This window comes from Oryctolagus cuniculus, chromosome 1 (genome assembly GCF_051225735.1).
Source record: "Oryctolagus cuniculus isolate XC-2025 breed Fujian yellow rabbit chromosome 1, ASM5122573v1, whole genome shotgun sequence".
Taxonomy (NCBI): Eukaryota; Metazoa; Chordata; class Mammalia; order Lagomorpha; family Leporidae; genus Oryctolagus; species Oryctolagus cuniculus.
Genome location: NC_142867.1, coordinates 137,012,568 through 137,032,385, shown reverse-complemented (window position 1 = coordinate 137,032,385; position 19,818 = coordinate 137,012,568). Strand labels below are relative to the sequence as shown.

The window sequence follows — 19,818 nt, the reverse complement described above, 5'->3', positions numbered from 1 at the left end:
GACTCGTGCTGGCCTGCCCTTTTCCCGGCTTCTGGTACAGCATGGGGCCGCCTGTTAGGACCAGTGAGGGCCACCCCCAGTGCTGCCCAGGGCACAGAGCCGTCCAGGACCTCCTGCAGTGCTGAGGTCCCCTGTGAGCAGTCCCCCCTGGTGACTGAGAAAGCACAGCCCTTGGCTTTGGCGGCCATCAGTGCTGCTCAGTTTGTCGGCCTCCATTTCCCCAGATGCCGCAGCCTCTTTTCCCAAGGCCAGCGCTTACCACCTCCCCAGACCCACACTGAGGAGGGACCAGGCCTGCCAGGAGCCTGCTTCAGGGAGCAGAAAGGAGCCCCCTCGGGAGGGTGCCCACTCCAGGCTCAGTTCTCGAACTCTGCTCCTGGGGCCCTCGTCTGAAGGCTCAGAAGCAGCTCCCAGGAAGACATTTATAGGACACAAAGGACAGCGGGGCTCCAGAGGACCCAGAGCAAATGAGGGCTTGTGTGGGCGGTGATGGTGCGGGGCACGGGCAGCCGGGGTAGAAGTGTGTGAACCCGGAGGGAGACGTCGGTCAGGCCGCTGTGCAGCCACGAGCAGGCATCCCCGTCTGTCTCGCCTCACCGTCCACTCCCCACTGACGCCAGGACAGAGGGCAGCAGAGCAGAGACGATTTCCAATGTAACTTCCTTTATTTACACAAACAAAGTCCCAAAGGGATGATTCCACACTCTTGCCCCAGGTCCCTCCACCCGGGGCTCCTAGAGTCGCCCTCTTGTGGTGAGGAACAGCAGGGTCAGCACTTTGGGTGCAGGGCAGAGTTAGGGTCCATGTGCTTCAGGCTGCACCTGGAGGAGCTGCTCCCAGAGCCCTGGCGCCACCTAGTGGGCTGAATGGTGCTTCTTCCTCCTCCTGGTGACCAAGTGGTCACGTTTCCTCTTCTGAGCCTGGGAGTCCACAGAGCCCAGAGCCTGGGCCTGCCCTCCCGAAGCCCTGAGCTGAGGCACTGGGCAGGGCTTCTTTTTTGCAGGGCCCTGGCCTCCCTGCAGAGCTTGCTTCCTGGACTTTGCAGCATGTGGGAGGGGACCCCTAGGGTCCCTTCCGTGGGTAGACAGGGGTTTTGGTGCTCTGCAAGGATTCCCAGCTCCAAGGCAGGGCAGGTCTTCAGCAGAGGCCTTGCTCCGTGCAAAGCCCAAGGGCAGCAGGTGGTGCTGGGAGGCCAGGAGGAAGGAGAGACTGGGAAGTTCCTCCTCGTTCTCACTGGAGTTGTCCAATGGTGTGTGCGGGCCCCCAACAGAGGGTCCTCCTCTGAAACTCCTGGCATCTTTGGTGGCCCCCAGTGAGGGACACTGCCGATGTCCACTAAAGACAGCATTAACCTCAGGCCTGCACAGGGGGGTGTCTGGGACAGCATGTCTCTGCAGGTCTTGGGAAGGCATCGACCAGGAGTAGCACTCAGCTCTGGCCCCAAGGCGGGGGCCCTGGTTGTCACTCTGCGCACTTTGTTGGGATCCAGATTCAGAATTGCTGGGGTTCAGTTGGGGCACACCATGACTGGGGGTTGCCCCCACAGCCCCATCCTCTTTCAAAGAGCAGTGCTTCGCCATCACCTGCAGAGGAAACAGGCCCTTAGTGGCTGTGCCAGGTGTGAGGGAGGCCAGGGAGTGCACAGCAGGTACTCGGGAGGAGGCAGAAAGGCCTGAGTCTCTGGGCTGGTCCCATTAGTGTGAGGGGTTCTGCCTCCACCCACATGGGCCTCATTCTAGCCCTGTACCCTAACCTGGAACTGGCTCTTCTGTCTCCTTAACACATGTGTGCACCTGCACCCCACCCGAAGCAGCTCCTCAAGAAGTCATTTTTCCCCAGCAGAGTAGGGGGAGACAAAATGATCTGGGTCTGCCATGCTGGGGTTCCCCCTTCTACCACGAGTCTACCTATGTGCCCCTCCCTGCCCTGTCTACCTGCTGTCCCCCCACCCCTGGTTTCCTGGTGCCCCTCCAGGCCCTGTCTATATGAAGCCCCCACCCCTGGTTTCTGGGTGCCCCTCCCTGCCCTGTCTGCATGCTGCCCCCAAACCCCTGCTTTCCTGGAGCCCCTCCCTGCCCTGTCTACATGCTATGCCTGCTCTACCTGCTGACCACCTTCTGTCCTTTACCTGGTCAGCAGTCAGCCCTTCCTCCTTCTCCAGCTCCTTGGACAGGGCCGTGAGGTCCAGCTGTGGATCTGGGGAAAGCAGTTCTTCCAGGAATCTGGGGTGAATGATGGCCTCCACCTAGAAGAGATGCAAGATGTCCATGATCATCCTTGCATGAAGCACCTGAGATGATGGGAACTTGAACAGAACCAGAGAGCAATGACGGCCCCATCACTGTTCACACTCTGGGGTGTACATCAGTGGGCAGTCAGCTTCACTCCCTCCCTCCCTCACTCACTCAGGAACACAAAGGCAGTGGTGAAGAACTTGCATTTGGCTTAAGGGCCTGGCAGGGTCATTTTTTGGATCTTGCATCCCAGTGCTGCATCCCAACCCACCTTGGTGACAAAATCCACCTGGGAGCATAGATGGTCAATGTAGGACAGCATTTCCGGGTCCGGGCATGACCCCTCATTCTCCAGGAAAGCTTCATCTCTGTCCTCTTCTGGGTGGCCATCGGGAGGCTCCAAGGACAAGGGTGTTGGCCCCAGCAACGTGTCCATGATTTCCATGTACTCCTTCACGGCCTCTGGTGGGATCTCCTTGGGTGTCTTGTCCTGAGGCCCCTGGTGTCTGGGTGGCACTGGACAGGCAGGCAGGGCCTTGGAGCTGGCCTTCCTGGGGGCACACCCTGTGGATGGGAACATGGTGTGAGTGCAGGGGCTCCAGCGTCATGTCAGCTGCAGTGGGGTGGACAGTTGTTGGAGGACATGAGTGGTCACGCTGGGCCAGGAGAAGCTGACAAAAGCATCCGAGAGAGGAGATGGGGCCGAGAGGTGGAACATTTGTCACCAACACTCCTCGTTCTTATCTCCACATCCCATCCTGGCCAGTGTTTGCTGGCTCCTTGGGAAGCTAAGGGATGAGAGGCACTAGGACTGAGGTATGAAAAATCCCCAGGTAATGGCCCAAAGCATGTGGGCCCCTGGGCTGCCCGTGGACATTCTGCACAAAGGAACACATGTTGCTCTTGAAGGAAAGGCCCAGACGAGGGGACAGCAGATCCTGGGGTTGCGTTGGCCTCTGCCACGGACTGTGTTGGGACACGGGAGACTGTACCTGGCTGCTGGACAGCCACAGGGGCTGGGGGCCCTTGAGGAAGCAGTGCTGGTGAGACCAGTGGGGGCTGGCAAGGTTTCCCCTTCATCCACTCCAGCTTCTGCATCTGCATCTCCTCCTCTTCCTCAAACTCCATGAACCTGAGCGTGGGGGACACAGGCCAAATGTGAGGGGCCCACGCCCTGACAACATTCTGGCAGCAGCTGGTGGCGGATACATGCACGTGTCCCTTGGGGTCAGGGAGGCCCAAGTCTGGTCAGTCCCACAGCGGTAAAACATGCTGGGAACAGTGCTCTGTCTGCCCTGCACGGGCAGGTGACGTGTGTCTCTGATCCCCTACAGGCCCAGTTAACAAAGGCACAGCAGATCTCACCACTTCCATGCCTGGTCTGGCCCCACACAGAGCCCCAAGTAGGGCTGACTCCAGAGGCTGCTCAAAAGGACATTTATCACAAGCTCTTTGTGTCCTAGTTCAGAATCAAAGATCCTGAGCCCGAGACTGTGACCCTTGTAGGGGGAGCAGGGTATTCGGGTCAGGGGCAGGCTGGAGGATGGGAGGCCTGGCTGAGAGGTGGGCATGGCCTCTGAGTGCTGTGTGTTTCAACTTATCATACTGCATGAACCGGCAGAAATGCAGACAGGGCCGTGTGTCTGAGACACCAGATCCCTGAGGACACACTCTGGGCTGCAGCACATTCTGGGATGGCATTTCACCGTAACAACACATCTGTCCACAACCCCCCTCCAGGGTGTGAGGTCTTGCCGTGTGCAGAGTCCTCGTGGTGGGAGGAACCACAAGGGCTGCCCTGGCTGCTCCACCTCAACCTTGAACGTCAGAGCCTGGGTAGCTCAGACACAGATGGGGAGGACTCCCGGGGAGGAGAGTGCCTAGAACCCTACATCCAGGTGGTGGGGCAGTATCCTGGGAGAGCAGGGCCCACGGAGGGACTGATCCAAGGAACGGCCCTCTGCGTACATGTGCTCACACGTCCAGCCCCTCAGGCCCAGCCTCCCTCCCCAGCCTCCTCCACCACACAGCACCGGGACTCGGACTCCCAACTCACTTTTCTGCCATCTCGTAGAAGATCATGCGGTCGAAGTTGCTCTTGTGCTGCCATTCGCGCAAGGCAAACCGCAGGCCCTCCTCCAGCGGCATGGTGGGCCTCCGCTGGGCCAGGGTCCGCAGCACGGGGCTGGAATTAATTCCCCGGAGTCAGTGAAAATGCACATGTCCACCCTGCCACCTGAGCTCAGGGCTCTGACTACTGTGCTGGGGTCTCCCCTTCCCTCTGTCCCTGTCGTGTCCTCCTCCAGTGTGGGCTCTCCAGCCTCCTGGGCACCTCTCATCTGGGGGATACCCACTTCCAGGGCTGTGCTGGCCTCTCTGTCTTCCTTTTGCAGCTTCAGTATCACAGTGCAGCATGAATTGGATGCTTGTATGCCCTAAATACATGTGTGCAAGTGCTAATCCTCAGTGTGATGGGGTCTGAGGTGGTGTCTGTGGTGCAGTTAGGGTTAGGAGAGGTGCTAAGGCTGCAGCTCCTATGATAGTACTGGTGTCCTTAGAGGAGAAGCAAGACTCGCCACAGCTTGACTCTCAAATGAAGACAGTGGGAAGGTCCTGTCTCAGGAAGAGCAGCCTCACCGGAATCTGAATCCAGCCATGTCCTGTGCTCAGTCTTCCAGCCTCCAACATGTCACAAGAACATCTGTGGCTGAAACTGTCCAGTGTGTGGCCTTGTGCAGTGCAGCCCAAAGGGAGAAGCACACAGAATGATCTGAGCTGGGTGCCAGGGCTCTGGTGCGGGTTCCTGGCCCCAGGGCTGAGCGTGTAACCTGCTTTATAGTTGCTGGCCAGAGGCCGCACTGGAGTTGGGACCTCAGAGCTCCTGTGAGTGGGGAGAAGGAAGGGAGCCATGCAGGCTGTGCCCTGATTAGGGGACCAGGCTCAGTGCGTGGGGACTGAGTTGGGTGTGATGTGCCTCCTGGGCAATGCTGAGTGTCCAGAGCGGCAGGGAGATGGAGACGTCAACACCAAGGCGTGGAGACTGCTTTCAGCTGCAGGCTGAGTGCCGATGCGGCCGGGAGGTCAGAGGTGGGCGCGACATGGACACAGTGCCCTGCTCAGTGCAAGGTGGCTGTGTCTGTCGTGATGGTGGTAGACAGGAGGAGCCAGGCCCAAGTGGTCAAGAAAGGGGAGTGTGCCACTGTGGGGAAGGCTCCCTCTTGTTTGGTCCCCAGCCCCCAGACAGTGGCCTGCGTTCTTGCCTTAGGGGCTCAGAGTCCGGTCACAGCCTGGACCGTGGTGTTTGGGCTGTGGCTGTGTTCCTGACCACATTGTCTTTTCCTCATGACGGCATGACCGCAGTCGTTTCCTGAGACAGAGCGTGTGCCTGACCTGTGCCAAGCTCAGCAGGTTCAGCTGCAGTGAACTTCAGCTCCCTAGGAACGGGTGCGAGCGTCTCCTCCCCTATGAGGGCTCTGGGCTGTGATGTCAGTGCTGGCCTGAGAAAGACCCTCGTGTTGGGGCCCCAGCGTGGCCCAGGGTGGGTTTCGGACCACCTTCTGTCTTCCTGGAAGTCCCAGCAAGAGTGAAGGTTGGGCTGTGTATAAGACTTCCCTCCTTATTGCCCCTCACATCAAGTCCCTGAGGTCTGTGACCCTCTGCATACGATGCCGGTGGTGGACAGGGATTGCTGTGTGGACTCAGACTCAAACCCCAGTGGTGGCTCTTGTGATCCCAGGACCCGCTGTGACCTTTAGTGTTCTGTAAGGGTCACCCTGGAAATGGTGGAAATGTAAATGTTATCACAGGATAGCTAAGATCCAGTGGGGAAAGGCCCTGGAATCGTGTCACACGCAGCATGAGGTAGCATGGCTGACAATGGAACTGCATGTGGTCTCTCGATTGCCTTCAGGGTCTTCCTTTGGGAGCCCTCATAGCCTGCGTTGCCCAGCCCGTGATCCTCCCAATGCACTGCCCCAGGCCCTGGGCATGGGTGCTCACATGAGGAAGCAGGACAGAGCTTCTGTGTCAGGGCTCTGGGGCAGGAGCCTCCGGGCCAGGGCCTTGAAGTGCTGCCAGCGCCGGAAGTTCTCGTAGACGCTGGTGGAGTTGCAGGGGTCGTCTGGTGAGGCTTGGGCCTTGGGAGTAGGCAGGATGCGCTCCCTGTCTGCCCCTTGTGGTGGTGGCCCGTTGTTAACTGGGAAGACCATTGGGGCCAGCTGGGCAGCTGGTGGTGGAGCTGGAGGAGGGAGGCCCAGAGGCCAGCCCCCCTGACTGGCCTGAGTTCCCGCCATGGTAGGTGCAGGCACTGTAGCATGTAGGGAAGACCCAGGCACTGCTATGGGAGCAGGGTTCTGCCCTGGCACACAGAGGCCCCCTGGGGCATTGAGGCTGATACGGGTTTGGTTGTAGACCAAGGTCTGAGAGTGGAGGGGCTCCACTGGCTGCCCTCCTGTCCTCAACTGGAGTAATAGGTGGACGTTCCCAGCCCCATTGGGGCCGCAGCCACCATCTCCGGCCACTGCGGGCATCCTGGGGATGGCAGCAGGCAGTACGAGGCGGCTGCCTGGAGGGAATGCCACATTCAGGAGGGGCAGAGGGGGCTGCCCCCAGGGTGGCTGGGGTGCAGTGCCATGAATTGGTTGGGGAAAGGGCAGCAGTATGACGAGAGACGTGGAGGTGCCTGGGTGCGGGATCATGGCTGTTCCCAGCCCTGGAGATGCTGTGGAGACAAAGGAGAAGGGTGAATGGAATAGGGGAACCAATTCTCAATACCCTTCTCGAATAGCAATTCTCAAATACCCTTCATTGCCAGGATGGAACAATGAATTCTCACTGCCCCTAGAGTCACACAGGGTGACTCCTAGTTCTATAGGTGTCTCCCCACACCTGGATCAGCATTGCCTCCCTAGTGGCACTGGGCCCCTCAGTACTCCACAGCAAGCCAGGGGACTTACACAGCTGTGGTGCCACGTGCCCACCCGGCCTAGGTAAAGCCAGCTGATTCACAACACCGAGCCCAGACCCCACCTTAGGCTTCTTTAGCTGACACTTCGTAGTGGAACCCTTCCCTTAAACCCTAGCACAAGAAGGTCAAAGGTCTGGGAAGAAACCTCTCCCTACCATGGCCTTGTTTTTTTTTTTTTTTTTTTTTTTTTTTGACAGGCAGTGTGGACAGTGAGAGAGAGACAGAGAGAAAGGTCTTCCTTTGCCGTTGGTTCACCCTCCAAAGGCCGCCGTGGCCGGCACGCTGCGGCTGGCACACCGCGCTGATCCGATGGCAGGAGCCAGGAGCCAGGTGCTTTTCCTGGTCTCCCATGGGGTGCAGGGCCCAAGCACCTGGGCCATCCTCCACTGCACTCACTGGCAACAGCAGAGGGCTGGCCTACCATGGCCTTGTGATTCATGAGCATAACCTTGTTATCTCTGAGGCTAATGTCATCCTGCTAGCAGGTGGTACTCCTCTTCAGAGGGCCCTGCCGAAACCACAGGGAGCATATATTGGCCGCCCCTGGTTGCATGGTCTGGTGGTCACTCTGGCCACTCTAGAAGCTGTGTTCCCCAAGAGCAGGACTGCTAGGTAGATGTTGGTCCCTTGAGATGGTGTCCTTACACAATCAGTGATGGCTGCATAGGTTAGGAAAGTCCACAGGGTGGTGACTGGTAGAGGTGTCTGGGGAGGTGTCCGGGATTTCATAGTTTCTAAAGGGTCATATCAGAGTTGGTTGAGGGAAAGGGTGACTCTCTGGGATCGTTTTTTATGCTCTCAGTGATGGAATGCGAGGGAACTTATACAGCTGTGGTGCCACGTGCCCAGCCGGCCTAGGTAAAGCCAGCTGATGCACAACACCGAGCCCAGACCCCACCTTAGGCTTTTTCTGCTCTCAGTGATGGAAAGTGAAGGCTTGAGGAGTAGGCTTGAGTCAGGGAGTTGGGGGGGGGCAGTATGTACTGGAACACATCTCTGACCAGGAACCACACAGAGCCCAGTAAATGACAACAGGCACAAGGCGCATGCGTCTGAGGATCAGGACCCGTGTCTTCAGATTGAACATAACCTTCCTAACTGCTGCTCTCCATTCTTTAATATAAAAACAGGTGTGGTTTTTTGGGCACAGTGAGTTAAGCTGCAACTTGGCATGTCCACATCCCATATTGGAGCTTGTTCTAGCCCTGGCAAACTGTACTTCTGATCCAGCTTCTTGCTAATGTGAGAAGGGAGGCAGAAAATGAAGACATAGCACATGAATTCCTGTCCTTTGTTGGAGACTCTGGCAGTGTTCTGGGTTCCTGGCTTTGACCTTGCCCAGCTCTGATTATTTCAGACATTGGGGAGTAACAGGGGATAGAAGATATCAATATCTCTCTCCCTTCCTCCCCCTCTCCCTCCCTTTCTTTCTCTCTCTCTCCCTCTCCGTCTCTCCCTTCGCCTCTCTCCCTCTCTATCCTCCCTCTCTCCTTCTTCCATTGCTTGTCAAGCCCTCACTATCTCCCTCCTGTGTCACTCTGCTACTCAAATAAATAAGCTTTATGAAAAATAAAGGTGGAAAACAGCATTCATTGAAACTTCCTGTGGAATCCAACCACTCTGCCCAGCTGAACCTGTCTGTGAAGTACAGACATGGAGTCCGTGCACTGCCATCATCTTTATGGAAAGTCCTTGGCAGGGGCCCACCATGAGATGTAGGGTGACTTGGGTGAAAGACTTGTGTTTCCACTACAAGAGGAACAATGCACACCACTTAGGGGAAACCCAAGCCCTCTGTTGCCTGATGTTAATTGCCATTCCTGTCCTTGCAGAATCCAGAAAAAACAACTTTCCCGGAATGAAAGAAACCACTGCTGGGAGGAAGCAGAGAGCTGGGAGGTTCTGGGAGGTAGAGGTTGGGGTAATTTCCAGCCTCACTCAAGGAAGAGTGGGTAAAGGGGAAGGAGCCTAACTGATCATTTTCATGGCTAAGCCCGTTTCAAAACAGCATCCTAATACCTAGGATACCCCTGTCTAAACCCTCTGAGCCCTTTCAAGGGCAGGCTCCCTGTGACTGAAAGGGTAGGCTCAGCTGTACCCTGAACCCTCTCTCTGCCTCCACCTCATCCCCGCCCATCCTCGCACTACACCCCTCAGACTGAAGTGACCTGTGTCCCTCTCCTGGTTTACAGAGAATGAATCCATTTGCTCCCGTCTCTTCTACTCATCAGTACACTTCCCGTGGGGCCTCTTTATCCACCTGTACGTGGTCAGTAGTGTCCCCAGTCAGCAGTGTCCGTTCAATGTAGGCTTCCACAGCCTCCCCAGGTAGGATGTCCTTGTGGACATCCAGGGCTGTCTCTTTCTTCTACTTCAGTCCAGTTTTTTGTCCCCAGGGGACGTGTCACATGTGAGTTCCCAAGTATTACAGTAGTAGCAGGGAATCTGGTTAAACAGCCCCACCCCTACAGACTTACCACCTCCTGAAGCTCTCCCCGCAGGCTTGGACACTCAGCACAGCCTCCTCAATGAGAGAAGCAAGTTCAGGACCCAGCAGTGAGCTGGCCGCTCAGGGTCCAACTGCAGCAGCTGGGGCAAGTTTAAAGGTAACAGGAATGGAATGTGGGGCTCAGGCTCCTCTGGTGGGGGAGGGGTGGCAGGAGAGCAGCCTGGGTGGGGGTGGGGAGACATTCTGAGGCTCTTGCAGTGGGGCAGAATCTCAGGTTCTCTTGAAGTTGAACTGTGGCAAAACAGCTGATGTGAGCTCCTCAGGCAGTGTTAAAGTAGTCTCTGATTCCGCACACCGACTGTACTTGGTTCCTCCTTAACTTCTGTTCCATATCGATATACCTACTCTTGGTTCCTAGGCCACCCTGCTTCCCACCTGTGGAGGAAGGTAGGCTCCTAGCTACATTCAGGGAGGCACTTTCTCATCAAATTTCAGAACACAAGATGTGATCAGCACAGGCTTGCTCAGGGAGAAGAGGGGACCAAGTGTCTGAAAACGAGGTACCAGCGGATCAGAGATAGTTGCAGTGTGTGCACTTCATCCTGAGGGAAGCAGTCTGCATCCCCAAGTCCTGTCCACTGCTGAAAATGCATTTCCAAGGAAAGTCTGACTTCTGATGCCCTCTGTTGCAATGCCTCTGTCCATCAAGGACTGATATTGAAGCTTACAGACTAACTCAGGAATCCCCTCCCCAACCTTTTATGGTACTGACAGTGTGTGTTGTGAAATGTATGCTGTTTCTCCTTTTAATGCTTTTCATGGAGTATTGTAACGTGCAAATGTTTTTGTATTTCAAAAGTCAACTGGAATACGTAGGGAAGGGGCTTCCTCCCAACAAAGTATCCTGGTCACTTTTCCTTTCACAGGAAATTTTTGAGATGTGTACATTTTTATCTAAAAGTATGTAGACAGGAGTTTTGCTTTTGAAAACACTTTCAATTAGTTTCTGATAGTTCATTTTACTGGTGTGCAGAATGAATTTGTGTTACTTGTGGTTACTTTCTTTGGTTTGTAGGATAGGTATTTAGAAAAAGTGGGCCTTTAGCTCTTAAATATTGCAGGTACTCCAGATGGTGTTGAGTCTAGCAGTGAAGAGATCCCCTTCACGTACTGGAGTAATTGGGCCTTCCAGCCTTCTGCCGATGTGCACCCTGGGAGACCACAGATGATGCCTCAAGTTGTTGGGTTCACGAATCCAGGTGCGACCTGAAAAGAGCTGAAGTTCCATGCACCTAGCTCCCGCTTGGCCTAGCCCTGGAATTGAAGTCACCTGGAGAATAACCCAGGGGCTAGCAGCCTCAGTCCTCTGTAGCATGAACCACCCATTTACACTCAACAACGTTTTTATTCTCCATGCAAGCACTGGGAAGAGGTCTACCCATGTTCAGAAGATAATGTGGGAGCAATTCAAGCAAGGTAAGGGTGACTGGCAAAACAAACAAAAACCCTAGGGGTGTGACTTAAAAAATAAACAAGTTTAAGAGCCTTCTCAAAGACTTGTATTTTTATCGTGGGCACCCCTACATGGTGTTCAAGCAATAACTTCATATTGCAGGGTTGATGAGGCCACGTTTTGTACTCAGGAACTTAAGGAATGAGTGTTTCTTTGTTGTAAAATTACGCCTATACTACATGGTATTTTTTACTTTATGTGGTTCAAATGGTCACGTCTTAGGATGGTAAGAAATTTTCAACGAAAGCATTTGCGAATCACTGTTTATTTAAAATTCCCTGTATTATATAAATTCCCCAAGTGCAGTAAATACTAGAGGACAAACTCTAAGAACAGAGCTAAGAACTGGAGTCCCTCAGTGCTTCCAGGTCCAATATTCTTGGCCAGACTGCTCTTCCATGGAACCCAGGAGGCCTGGGAAGAGAGGAGGCAGCGTCTGTGGGAGGCGCGGACAAGCCTCAGAGACCTGCAGTCCGGAGAGGCTGCAAGCGCTGACTCCAATGCAGGCGACCTCGCTCTAGGGTGCAGCCCTGGGAAGAGCCCTTCCCTGGGGTGCGCGTGCCTGCGTGGACGTCTGCCCTCTTCCAAACCATCAGGGGTCGTTTCAGACGCGCTAGGTTAATGGAGGGACGGCCACAAAGATTCCAGGACTCGTCTCGTTGCGGAAAAACCTCAAAAAACTTTCTAGATCTCATACTGCCTCCCTGCATGCCTACCTCTGTGGCGCGCTCCGCACGCATGCGCACGCCCTCTCTGGGCGCGCCGGGTTCCCGGCGTGCTCCAGTTGCCTCCAACGTCTCCCAGCATCCGTTGCGGGCGTCCAACCCAGGTGATGCGCAGGCGCGAGGAGAGCGCACGCCCACGGAATCGCGGCCATGGCGGCGTCCCGAGAGTCCGTTACTTAGAAGGTAATGGACCCCCCAGCCCCAGTCTTGCCGAGCGGTTATTGCACTTTGTGATCGTTCCCGCTGTGCGGTGGGCTCACCCTTGGTCTGTGCGGCCCAGCGGCCCGAGTGGCCAGCTGGCTGCAGAGCGAGCGAGCGGCTATACCGCAGAATTTGGTGCCGGTCCTGGCTGGGCGCTCCCCGTGTTCTGACGGTGCCTGAACCTGACGTGAGGGGGCTTTAATACCGCAGAGGACCCTGAGTGTGTCCCGCCGGTGTCGCTAGCACTCTGAGCAAGGCTGAGGCTGGGGACGCCTCCTCGGGACGGAAGACCCTGATGCAGTCCAGCAGGCAGCGCGGGCTGCTGCCAGTGCGTGCCGTCCTCAGGTGCGTCCTGTGTGACCTGTGCACGTGGTGCAGCTGAGGAGAAGTGGAGCACTCAGGTTCAGTACGGAGAGGCGTCAGTGATGTGAACAGCCTGCCTCAGTTGAATAGTAACTGTAGTTCCCAGTCCGGTGTCAAATCACGGATGCCTTGCCTACACCTTGTGTGCATGAAATTAACAATAAAGGAGGTTGTACACTGTATGGTTTGTGACTTCTGTGCTGCTCACCTGTTAGATCAGTGCCACTCACTGCACACCGATAAGGGTGTGTGCACGGTTTGGGGGTCAGTGTGTGCATTAGAGCATGTTGATTTTCTTGTTTATTTGGCCGTGTGAGAATTGTGGGGTGGTTGTATCTGAAAGTGTGTTGTATCTGAAAGTGGGTGTTCCGGTGCCTGTAGGAATTCAGGGAACGTGTTTGATATTGTCTTTATTGAGGGTGTTTTTTCTTTCAAGCACACAAAAGATCGTTTTATTAGAGCAAAATTATGCGTTTCAAGGACTACTAGAAAGTACTGTAGTTAGCTTTATCAAGTAGATGCGCGTGCCTGTGGCTTCTGATTCCAGTTTCCTGTAAATGCATACTTTGAGAGACAAGATTGACGATTCAAGAAGTTGGTTCCTACCACCCGTGGTTGGGGATCTGAATTGAGTTTCTGGCTCCAGCTTGGTCCACCAGTCTTGCAGTAGAACTGTCCATGCTCTTTCTTTGTGGGCTTAGTTTGAATTCCCCTAGGAACTGACCTAGAGACAAAGAAATGAATGTAAGCTTATTTTGGAGGCAAAAGAACAGTAGAGGAATGGGGAAATGAGGCAGGGAATGCAAAAGAATCCCAAATGTGTGAGTGAGCAGCAAATTTCCTCTTTTAATAATTTGGGTTGATTCCAGCTGGGAAACTCTGGTAGCCAGTGCAGGAGATGGGCCTCCGAGTTATCCCCATCACAGAATGAGAAAGCTACCAAAGTTATATACATACCCCTTCCCATCACTGGTGGAGAGCAGCAGGGGAATAAGAATGAAGAGTTAGTTGTCTGTCCTTTCATCCTTTCCTGTTCAGGCAGCTTGAGCTCAGAGGGATTTGAGCTCAGATCCCTCAGGAAAGAGGTATGGGAGCTGACAGTATGAAGGTGGCCAGCACACCTCCAGTGATACAGCTGGGAGAGACAGATTTCTACGATGGAATGTAGGTGTGCTTGAGGTGGGTCAGAGAAGCTTCCTTCCTGTCTCTTGCCACCTCCGTGTTCACTGGCATTAGGTTGCTAGCTTGTAGTTAGTATACTGGGATATTTAAATCAAGTAGACATCACCAATCAAGACTTTGTTATATCCCCAGGAGGAATATTATTAAACACAGACTGCATGACATGGGTGCACACACAGACACACACAGAGAGGTGCATTTGGACACAAAGTATACTTTTAGGTTTGTTGCCGGCTGACCAACAGCTTATCAAAGCATAGCTTTCTTGGTGTGTGTGTGTGTGTGTGTATGTGACAAGGAAACAGCGGGCTGCCTTGCAATAAACATCCAACATGTACAACATGAGGAGCTGGAGGCACTTCCTGTTTCAGCAGCATACACCCTAGTACATTGTCTATTCCAGAAGTGACTTGCAGCTTTCCTCCTTAGTGGAGTTCTGGCCCCCTGTGAGTACAGTGTTGCAAGATGAACCTTCCTCAGAGTGCTCTGAAAAACAGCCAGTGAGGGATGAACTCCTTCAGAGTCTCTGCTCCTGTTCCTGTGTCCCCCTCTTGAAGAAATCCTGCTCTCTGGTTACAAAACCTGAGACCTCGCACTCATTCTTGAGGAGTAGGAGAGAAAGGCCATTTTTTGTTACTCTCTCCAGATGCATGGGATGGGAGCATCCTCTGGTTGAGGGACACACTTCAATGCAACACGATTAAGTCAGCAGGAGCAGTTCATAGACCCTTAGTAACATGAGGAGGCACTTGGAAGTGTGCCTATGAATGTGTAAGAGCTTAGATATAACAGAGTCATGAGGATATCTGTTGATTGGTAAGGGTAGGCTCAGCAGCTTCTTGACTTGGGTATGGTGAACCTGAGCAATAACCTTCATATTATTTAAAGATTTATTTATTTACTTGTAAGTCAGAGTTACACAGAGAGAGGAGAGGCAGAGAGACCGAGGTCTTCCATCCACTGCTTCACTCCCCAATTGGTCACAACGGCCGGAGCCGCGCCTGTCCAAAGCCAGGAGCTCCTTCAGTGCTCCCATGTGGGTGCAGGGGCTCAAGGACTTGGGCCATCTTCCACTGATTTCCCAGGCCATAGCAGAGAGCTGGATTGGAATGGAGTAGCCAGGACTCAAACCAGTGCCCATATGGGATGGTGGCTCTCTAGGCAGTGGCTTTACCTGATATGCAGAGTGCTGGCCCGTAACCTTTATATTTAAGAGAAGACTGGATCATTAGCAGACCACATGGAGTCCTGTTCACTTGTGATTTTGCTGATCACTGGGAGCCCAGTGTCTCAAGTTTGTAGACTCAGTTTCCTGGTTCATGTTTGGAGCATCTCCTTAGTAGGTGAGGGTAGATTGGTATTTACAGATCAGTTTGTGGGGTAGCTGGGTCCAGGTGTTTGTCTCCAATGAAAGGAAGATTCAAGATGAGACAAAAGGTCAGCAGAGAAGCATTGTTCTTTACAGGAAATCTAAGAGTGCACACTCAAGAGGCGTTCAGGTGTGCTGAGTTAGTGCTGCACTCAGGTTTGGGCCATCTCTTTACGCAATGAAGAAAGCTATTGTGTGGTGTCTGCAGCAAGGCTGTTTGGCAATTCACAGGGACCCAGTTTGGGGCATGGATTGAGTACTGGCCTTATCCTGCTGTCTGAGACCCTCATGTGGTCATTCTTAGAAGAAGAGTGGTTTTCTCTTGCTATATGGTGTATCGCTTTAGTTTTCTCCATCTTATGAGGGCCCTGCTTGCTTTTATATGACTTTTAGAAATACATTCCCCAATGCTCTAATCTCTTTATGTCCTTTTGGTATTTTGTGATTCCCCCATTGGGGTTGTCCTTGCCACAGATCTCCCACCCACGCTCTAGGACTAGTGATTTGTTTGATTAGCATGCTGATTGGGCTTCCCCCAAGGACTTTGCTAGCCCAGCTCACGTTTCCACTACTGTCAGAAGGTGGGCATTCTAGTTTCAACAAATCCCCATTATTCATGACTGGAATTCTTTAGGCTTTCCTCTTGTGCCTTCCAGTTATACAGCCCAGAGGTGGTATATGGTATGTGCAGATATGTCAGACCCCATTAGGAACCTGTCAGATGGGAAACACAGATGCCCAGCCCAGGTTGATGTCTGATCTGATGCTCAGAGATGCTGGGAGGATGTGCATACAGTGCCAGTCATGCTGGGTGGGTCTCTCTGATGGATTAGTAACTTCAGGAACCTAGGTTTCAGCCTGAGGGATTGCTGTTGGAGACTAGAGTTTGTCCTCTTTCTTGTAACCCTTACAGGTTTAAAGAAATCCTCTTTGAATCTGTTCTCCCCCATGACCACCCCCACCTTACGGGACTTTCAGAAGACCTAGACATTGTTTCTGTTCTTCCTGGTAAGTTGTTACTAGGAAAGCTTACAAATCTGCACATCCCACTGAGGTGAGGATGGTCCCAACAGAGGATGTTTGCCAGAGACCAGCTGTGGTGCTCCAGGATGCAGGGTGGAGGAAAGTGTGTGTTACTCAGTAGGCACAGAAAACTGGCAAATATAGAAGCCATTAGAAATGCACAACGAAGAATAAAGTGCCAGCCATGACACCACAAAGCAGTGTAATAGAAAAAGCAAGACATTGGAATTTTTATCAGTGCTAATACACGAAATTTGCTATTTTTATCTGTTTGCTGGTGAGATCGTTAAACCTGGATGAAATGATGCACACGTGCTGAACAGGGAATGACAGGGTCAGAGGATTCTTGAACGGCTTGGTTCTTGATCCTAATCTAGAGGAACACAGAGTCGCTCAGAGGTCTCAGAAGGCTGCTTTTATGACCCCTGATCTCCAAGGGGTCCCTGGGGAAGAGGAGATCTTTTTGTGCTCCAAAGGCCCCTCCAGCATGTAGCAATGGGGAATAGGAGGGCCCTGCCTATGTGAGTATGTGCATCTTACTACTCTGTATGTATAGACCCCACTCCTACTGCTTTGTTGCCACTTGGACTGTTGGTGGTGGGCAGGCTGTCTCTGAGCACAGTGATGCAAGATATGCCTTCCTTGGGCGTCCTTTGGAAAACAAATTGTTGTTGGGGAGCAGGTCCATAATTTCTACCCCTGCTCCTGTTGCCCCTCTTGCCTAACCCTGCATGCTTGCTTACAACATGTATGACCCGAGATATGTGTGCAGTAAGAATATTTGGGTGACAGTGGGTGTGTGCCTTAGAGACCAAGCTAATCATCAAAGCTGCATCCAAGGCTGTGTGCACTTGTGTGTGACCATGGATCCTTCTCATTCTGAGTCACTGCGTTGCTCCTATGTGGGTTGGTTCATCTTTAAGGGTCAAAGATTCAAATCCATGTGGATTTTTATCACTTCCTTATGTGGACGAGTTCAAGAATGTGCCATTGGCAGTAGGGCAATCTGTTAGCATGTTTGTGTTCCAGGAATCTGTTCCCAGATGGGGTATCTAATGGACTGAGGCCATGCAGGGCAGAAGTTATCCAGGAGTTGTCCACATAGTGGGCAGTAGTCCTAGATTTGTGAGATTTTCTAGATAGGAGGTGGGATGGGCCCATCCTTTTACTCTAACACGGACACCCTGGCAGTGAGCTAGGCAGCCTCAGGCTCTGCTTGCTTCTCTAGGGAGCACAGACAGGGCACAAGGACACCTTTCCCCAGGGGCTAGGTCTTGAGACTGACCTGCTAACATCTGTCCCCACCCCAGGTGGTGCATACTGTTAGGCATCAGGCAACTCAACTGAGTCACCATTTCTTAGCCACCTGTCTCCACAGAAACCTGAGAGTCTCCTAAGCTCAGAAGAGCCTCCCCTGTGTCCCTAGTGCTGAAGGTATGGAGTTGCTTCTGTGTGTCAGTGGGTCGTGTTTTCCAGAAATACTCTTCCTTTTCTGAAGGCTCAGGATGTCTGCACCTTGGAAAGCTCAACTCAGTTTGAAGTGTGTATCACTGGGTGGCAGGAGCTCATTAACTTTCTTCAGTCCAGTTGATCAGGTGAGCGCCAGCTGAGGCTACGGTGTCTCTGACTTCCCAGGAGCCTGCTTTAGATTTTGTGCCTGGCTCCTGATTCTGAGTGTGCTCCTCACCAGGATCAGGATGGAGAAGTAGACCAACTTTGTCCCAGTGTGGAGAGGTGTCGGGGAACGGGACAGCCTGGCCAGCTGTGCCCCTCCCGACATGTACAAGCACAAGAACTTTAGTGCTGGGCTTTTTCCACCCTGCCCGTTGCTAATTGCAAGATCCTGTTTTGACTTTAAGCATCCTGTTATTGCATGTTTCCCACACTTAGTTGGTAACATGTTTTCCGTGAATGATATATATAAATAGGTGGACGGTGGGCGGGGGGAGCGAATGAACGCTGGTAAAAGACGGAGGAATGAATGAACGCTGGTAAAAGACGGAGTTATGAATGAACGCTGGTAAAAGGCGGGAGTTGTGAATGAACGCCGGTAACAGGCGGGAGTTATGAATGAACGCCGGTAACAGGCGGGAGTTATGAATGAACGCCGGTAACAGGCGGGAGCTGTGAATGAACGCCAGTAGTAAGCGGGAGTGGTGAATGAAGGAGTTGTGAATGAATGCCGGTAACAGGGCGGGCGTTCGCGACATGTAACGCGAGTCTGCTGAAAAATAAAGTGGAAGCTGAAAAGCCGATAAACGCGTCTGGTGTCTCCGAGGTCTCGCCGGCGTTAACCTATCCGGAAGGTGTACGCCTGCAGAGAGGTCACAGAATCAGGGCATGGACACAGGATACTTTCCTTTCTTCCTTCCTTCCCTAACTGTCCTCCTGTGCCTCAAGTCAAAGGGAGCACTGGGGGACGTCAGCGTGGGCTCAGTGGTCCACATCCTTCCCACAGTGCAAGATCCACCTGTCCTTGGAGCAGTAATTCATGAGGACCCCATATGAGAAGTGGAATGTGTAAGGAAGCCTGGACTTTTCAGTTGAATACTCCAGAAATATAATCAGCTGTGGTGGCCGATGCCCTGGAGGAAGCCCAGGGATCAGGCCTGTCCCCGTTTGGGAACTGTCAGTGGGTGCTGGGGTGTCCTGCCTGTGCGGAGAAGGCTGAGATGGCAACAGCTGCGCAGGACCAGGCCTGGCTTGTTGGGTCATTCCCCTGGGTGGCTCCTGACTGTTGAGTAGCTTCTTCCCAGTGGAGGCAGCAGAGGTGTCACATGCTGTATGAATGGTCTCCACTGCACTGGACCCCAGGAATGTTCTTCAAGGAGCAACCTGTCCCAGGTGAAGATACTGGCTCCTGGGCTGGATTGTAGGGTGAAAACCTGAAGGCCCCAGTGTCGGCCATGTGACCTTGGTGAGCTGAGCAAACCTCTGAATCCGTGTGTCCTATAGAACAGGATAATAGTCTGACATCCACAGGTTGTGATGATCGCAGTCCATCTGTCTAAAGTACTTGGAGCAGTGAATATGGCAAGAACCTGTCCGAATTTTAGGCATTCTGACTCCTAGTCCTACCAGATGGCACTTCCCATTCCCCTAGTGCAGATGTCATTTCTCTCTGCTCCTCCCCCACAAGCAGGGATATAGCACTTTTTTGTATTAGGAGAGGTGAGCATCATGGGCCCCCTGCTGTTTCTCCTAAGAACTCATCATTAAACTGCCTCAGTGCAAACTGAGTACTTAAAATCTTTCTGGTGCAGGGTGCAAACCTGCAGCATGGGAGCAGATCTAGGTAGTCATCTGAGAATCCTGCAGAACAACCATCACAGTGTCTGCACGAAGCATGTATTAACACATGAAGGAGCAAGAGAGAGATGTCTCATCCACTGGTTCACTTCCCACATACCAATAAGTCAGTTATGGGGCAGGCTGAAGCAGGAGCTAAAAACTCAGTCTTGGTGTCTCATGTGAGTGTCAGAGATGCAAGTACTTAGACATCAGTGTCTGTCTCCCAGTGTGTGCATTAACAGGAAGCTGAAATCAGGAGTGTAGCTAGAACTTGGACAATCCAATGTGGGACTCAAGTGACTCAAAAGGAGTCTGAACCAATATTCTAAACACCCAACCCTAAACATTTTATTTTTCAAAAAATAATAATATACTTTACCTCCTTATAAATGATGGATATCAATCAAGCTAACTTTAAGATTTTGTTATTAATTTAGCCAAAGCTCAAGGTATCTTCTTTGTATAAAAGAACACTTTTCTTCTGGGTTTAGTTCTAAGCAGT

General features: G+C 52.9%; 2 protein-coding genes across 2 annotated transcripts in view; both read right to left on the bottom strand.

The window, feature by feature from the left end:
* Nucleotides 1-854: 854 nt before the first annotated feature.
* Nucleotides 855-6,939, bottom strand: LOC127487609 (NUT family member 2G). The gene is made up of 6 exons (XM_089306493.1): nt 6,234-6,939; nt 4,291-4,419; nt 3,227-3,366; nt 2,506-2,798; nt 2,129-2,245; nt 855-1,685 (listed from the first exon to the last, which is right to left on the bottom strand). The coding sequence occupies exons 1-6, from the start codon at nt 6,929-6,931 to the stop codon at nt 855-857; spliced, it is 2,208 nt and encodes a 735-aa protein (XP_089162619.1). The 5' UTR covers nt 6,932-6,939.
* A 5,910-nt stretch (nt 6,940-12,849) lies between these two features.
* Nucleotides 12,850-19,818, bottom strand: part of LOC149128653 (uncharacterized) — a 133,971-nt gene continuing 127,002 nt past the window's right edge. The window contains exon 4 of the transcript XR_016222786.1: nt 12,850-13,175. The gene's annotated coding sequence lies outside the window, so the exon portion shown is untranslated. The remainder of the gene's footprint in view (nt 13,176-19,818) is intronic.